General features: G+C 38.1%; 1 protein-coding gene across 1 annotated transcript; it reads left to right on the top strand.

Moving 5' to 3' along the window:
- The first annotated feature begins 207 nt into the window (after positions 1 to 207).
- LOC104227829 (uncharacterized) lies at positions 208 to 2899 on the top strand. The gene is made up of 3 exons (XM_070168553.1): positions 208 to 581; positions 666 to 1043; positions 2021 to 2899. Exons 1-3 carry the CDS (start codon positions 303 to 305, stop codon positions 2675 to 2677), a joined length of 1314 nt encoding a protein of 437 aa, XP_070024654.1. The 5' UTR covers positions 208 to 302; the 3' UTR covers positions 2678 to 2899.
- Positions 2900 to 4814: the final 1915 nt, after the last annotated feature.

Raw genomic sequence — 4814 nt, 5'->3', positions numbered from 1 at the left:
TTTGCTTTTTCTTTTTCTCTTGCGTATCCAATTAAGAATATTTCAACTAACAGTAGGAAAAGGAACAAAGAGACAGAGAAGTGCGTGGTGTCACGACATTTAGACAAAGAAGAGCACGTTAGGGAGTGGCGGCCCACGGTCGGTTGGTCCTCTGTTTTATTCAATTTTAACTTCAAATAAAGTCTCCCTTTCAAATCCAAGTCTCTTCCTCATCTTTCTTTACCACTCTCCACTCCTCTATTCTTCTTTCATTGCTAATCTCCACCATAACTTCCATACCCTACTAATTTCTCTTCCACAATATGAGGACTCTGTGTCCCAATTTGGATAGAGAAGATGGACTCGAGACGGTTCTAGAAGTCCCCATCCCTGAGGAAATGTTTGCTTCCCATAAGAACAGGTCATGGCATAACATGAAATCTTGGGTTAAGTTTCACACTCTTGACAAGTCTGCTGATTCCATTTTCGGCGGCCGCAATGCTGAAATTCAGCTCTTGCTTGGCGTTGTTGGAGCCCCTTTGATCCCTCATCCCATCCGTTGTGACCACTCTCTCAACAAAAAGATCAATGATCATCCCATTGTAAGTTCGCAAACAATTAACTTGGAAATCTTACTTTATAATTATAGTCAAGAAGATGTTGCTAAATTCATTTTCTGTGTACAGGAGGCTTCAGTGGCCAAGTATATCGTACAACAGTACATAGCGGCTGCAGGAGGAGCAAATGCTCTGAATTCTATTGACAGCATGTATGCTATGGGAAAGGTAAAGATGTTAGCGACAGAATTTATAGCGGGAGATGGTATAGGATTGAACAATAATGGCAAGGTGATGAAGAATATCAAGAGCGTGAAAAATGTGCCAGGGGAAATGGGAGGATTCGTGTTGTGGCAGAAGAGACCTGATCTTTGGAGCATAGAGCTTGTCGTTTCAGGGTGTAAAATCAGTGCTGGAAGTGATGGTAACGTTGCTTGGAGACAAACTCCATGGCACCATTCTCATGCCTCTCGTGGTCCTGCTAGGCCTCTTCGTCGTTCCTTACAGGTACTTTTTTTCAATTCAAATTAGCAAATTATTACCCTTTTCTCACTTTAATTAGTGTGTCGTCCTTTATTAATCATAATGTAATATAAAGTAAAATTAAGTGAAAAGACGAATTATTCCATCAACTTAAGGAATTTTCGTAGCCCAATAGAGTTTAATTTTTCGTATCCCATAGTGTGTGGATAGACAAACATTCTTTGATTCTCAAGGACAAAGCGGTATGTTCTTTCACAGCTGTGCGGGGTCTCATGTCTGGTATCTACCTGGAAGTTGTTAAGTGTGAAATGATCCGTCAACCTATTCAAAATTTGTTTGGTGTTCTTTTGACTTTAATCATCCAGTTGACCTACTTCAAATTAAAGTTCTGTTTTCCTTTTGCTTTTTCCACGGTCGAGCTATCTCTTTCGTTTTTAAATCAACTAATTATTCAAATAAGTATTCCAATTAGCCAGTTAGCCTAATATTTCTATGATCTGGATCAAGCAGTCAACGTTGACATCAGGTTGATGTCTAATCCGCCCTTTTTTTACTAGAGTCTATTTACGAATCCCACGTTGTGGGTCACATGGCTTGATATACCCAAATCCCACAAATTTAAACATATTGACCCCATCAACTAGTTCCTTTAGCCAAAATTGGAACAGTAGAAATGTATAACAAACAAGAAGCCAGCACTACTGAAAATGACACCTCGATGTGACCAGAAGCCCCAGAGGAAAAATAGACATTATGTTGTGGAACGAATAGAGCTTTCAGTTTATATTTTCAGAGGCGGATTTAAGGTGGCTTATGTGGGTTAAATATTAGGACTAACTGAACCGATTGATGTCAGTTCAAATCATGTATACGTAGCAAAAAAATTTAAGACATATAATAAGATTACAATGATCATTCTCAGTTCTCACTCTACTGAATTTTGATCCTGAATCCACCTTTATTTACATATGGACTAATTGGTTTTCTAATCAATTGAACAGGGTATTGATCCAAGGTCAACTGCTAATTTGTTCTCCAATTCCATTTTCGTCGGAGAGAAGACTATAAATGGGGAAGACTGCTTTATATTAAAGCTTGAAGCAGGTCCTTCAACTCTGAAAGCAAGAAGCAGCTGCAATGTAGAGATTATGAGGCATACCGTTTACGGATACTTCAGCCAAAGGACAGGCCTTTTAGTAAATCTAGAGGATACACATCTTCTAAGAATAAAAGCCCCTGGAAATGATGTCTTCTGGGAAACAACAATGGAGTCATTAATCCAAGATTATCGAACGCTTAATGGGGTTAACATCGCACATGGCGGCAGGACATCAGTTTCTCTATTCAGGTTCGGCGAGAACTCAGAAGGACACACCAGAACAAGGATGGAAGAAGTCTGGACCATTGAAGAAGTCGACTTCAACATAAAGGGACTCTCTATGGACTGTTTCTTGCCACCTAGTGACTTGAAGAAAGAAGATGAAGCATGTGGGATAGTCATGAATCATGACGCGACGAAAAAGAACTCAAGGATGGCATTTAAGATTCATGCCAACACTCCTAAATTGATAGTTTCTGGGAAAGGTGTAACGGTTGCCAAAATCGTGGCTATTGATGAAGAAGATTCAGAAGAATATGAACCAGATGAAGACTTATAAAATTTAGCAGTTGTATTTGATATCCTGTGGTCATTTTTGTACATAGAGCACCACAAGGATTCGTCTATGTATAAAGTATTTATATACATATACATATCTTGATTACTCAACTTGAAGGTTGGGTTTTTACAGTTAAATTACTAAATGAAAATATTTCTGCCAAGATGAGGTTTTATATATCTATTACAACAACAATAAATAAATAGGCTTTATTCCAAGCAAGTAAGGGACAGTTACATGAATTTTCATTGTTCTTGTTGCTACATTCAAGTCTTAATCTAATATTATAAATTATATCAATTCTCAGAAAATCCTATGGACATACACATGTGCAAGCCTTGAAGAAGGATCTAATTGTCTAGGCAGTCCACCTAGGTTTCTTTTAAGAGAGAACTATAGAAAACCTTAATCCTCTGTTCCCCGCAACACTGGAATGACACTGAGGTTCTCAAAGTTTCTATAAAATTGAAAACGTAGCATTGAACACGTGTATTGGTTTTTCAATTGACTGTTAGTAACTTGGTAAAACTTTTGGTAGGCACAATTTCCACTAGCATCAGGTGTTCAATAGGCCAGTCCCTTATATCAGGCGTTTAAGCTGAGGAAACTATCTATGTATTTGATCTTTTTAGAATAGTGTCATGCCATTAACATGCAGGGCCTTAGATGAGCTATAGCAATCACACCTACTCCTAAATTAATTTTTGTATCTGAATGATTTATCCGCTACATTAGACTTCTGGGCTATTGGTAGACTGTTGAAGGCGATTAATATAGTGCCGGAAGTCTTCATGAAAGAAGCAACTATTTTGGGAAACCTGTGTCAGAGCCACAGAACAAGCCCACTTCTACTAGTATAGGAAAATGCATTTGCGGAGATGCTTTTAGGTGTCCCAAAATTTTTTCCCGTATCTACAAGTGATTTGATTTGATCCAAAAATAATAATGAAATAAAAGTAAAAATAAGACTTAGCAATTTAAATTGAAGAAGATGACAAGCCTGGTTCCAAGAGTAGTGTCTCCGAGGACAGAAATGAGAGCAATGTAAAAGAGCAAATAAAATTGTTTAATTGAGAGCGAAAATAAAATACAACATATTTTTTGCCCAGAATTTCGTGTCCTACAATGGCTCCTGAGTCTGCTTTTTATAGCTATACCTAGGGAAACAGGATCCTAAGATCAAGCCCCACTTAAATGATAATAAAGGAGTTATTGATGAGTCATTGATGAATATGTAACGACAGGCCATGAATGCAAATATTCTCTACAACGACCGCCCATTTAGTGTTAGAGAATATTCTTCATTGAATGCTATCCGATGGAAAATATTTGATCTGCTGCTGACCATTCTCCCTTTGGGGTTTACCCTATGTCAATTGTAGTTGTTGTTCCCGGTACTAATTGTTACTTGATTCGCCTTTTGCTTGTTTTCGGTTTCACGTGTCATGCATGCTATCATTCGACCATTTATTATGAATCGATTTTACCATATACAGATAGTCCCCCTGCTTTTCAATGACACATCTTTGTGTCATCGGGAAGTTGGTGAAGATTCCCTTCTTGGGGGAAAGTTCCTGAATATTTCTGACACTTGAAAGGACGTACGTCTTCTCGCATTTAATACCCCGAACACGTATTGACTCATGATTCACCAATATTTTTACCGGTTCTCGAGGTAATCAAAACCACGCTTTTTGCCTTCTATATCTTTACTTCTACTCATCATTTTACCTCTTTCACTTCAAAAATTTTCATAAGTTTATCATCTTCTCTACACTCAATCTCTTCCTGCTTAGAAAACTTTCATCTTCACTAGCTTTTTCTAAAACATTTACTGCATTTTAACTACCATGGCTTCTTCTACTGTAACTTTTAGAAACTCTGGTCTTTTCTTTGGTGGAGGCCCGAAGAGAAATAAAGACAAAGAAGATGACATTGATTCTATGCCTCCCACTGTAAACACAATTATAACCAAATAGCTGAGTACCGTTAATGACTTGCAAGAGAAGGCTCCAGTTGCGTCTTCACGAACTTGGGTTGTTAATAGGTACCCTTCTTCCATTCACCCTTCTAGTATCCCTGTAGTGAAGGAGGGCTACAACTGCCCTAACCTCAATATCCTCGCTCCGAACATGAT

This window comes from Nicotiana sylvestris, chromosome 3 (genome assembly GCF_000393655.2).
Source record: "Nicotiana sylvestris chromosome 3, ASM39365v2, whole genome shotgun sequence".
Classification (NCBI taxonomy): domain Eukaryota; kingdom Viridiplantae; phylum Streptophyta; class Magnoliopsida; order Solanales; family Solanaceae; genus Nicotiana; species Nicotiana sylvestris.
This window is presented reverse-complemented; position numbering and strand designations above follow the sequence as displayed.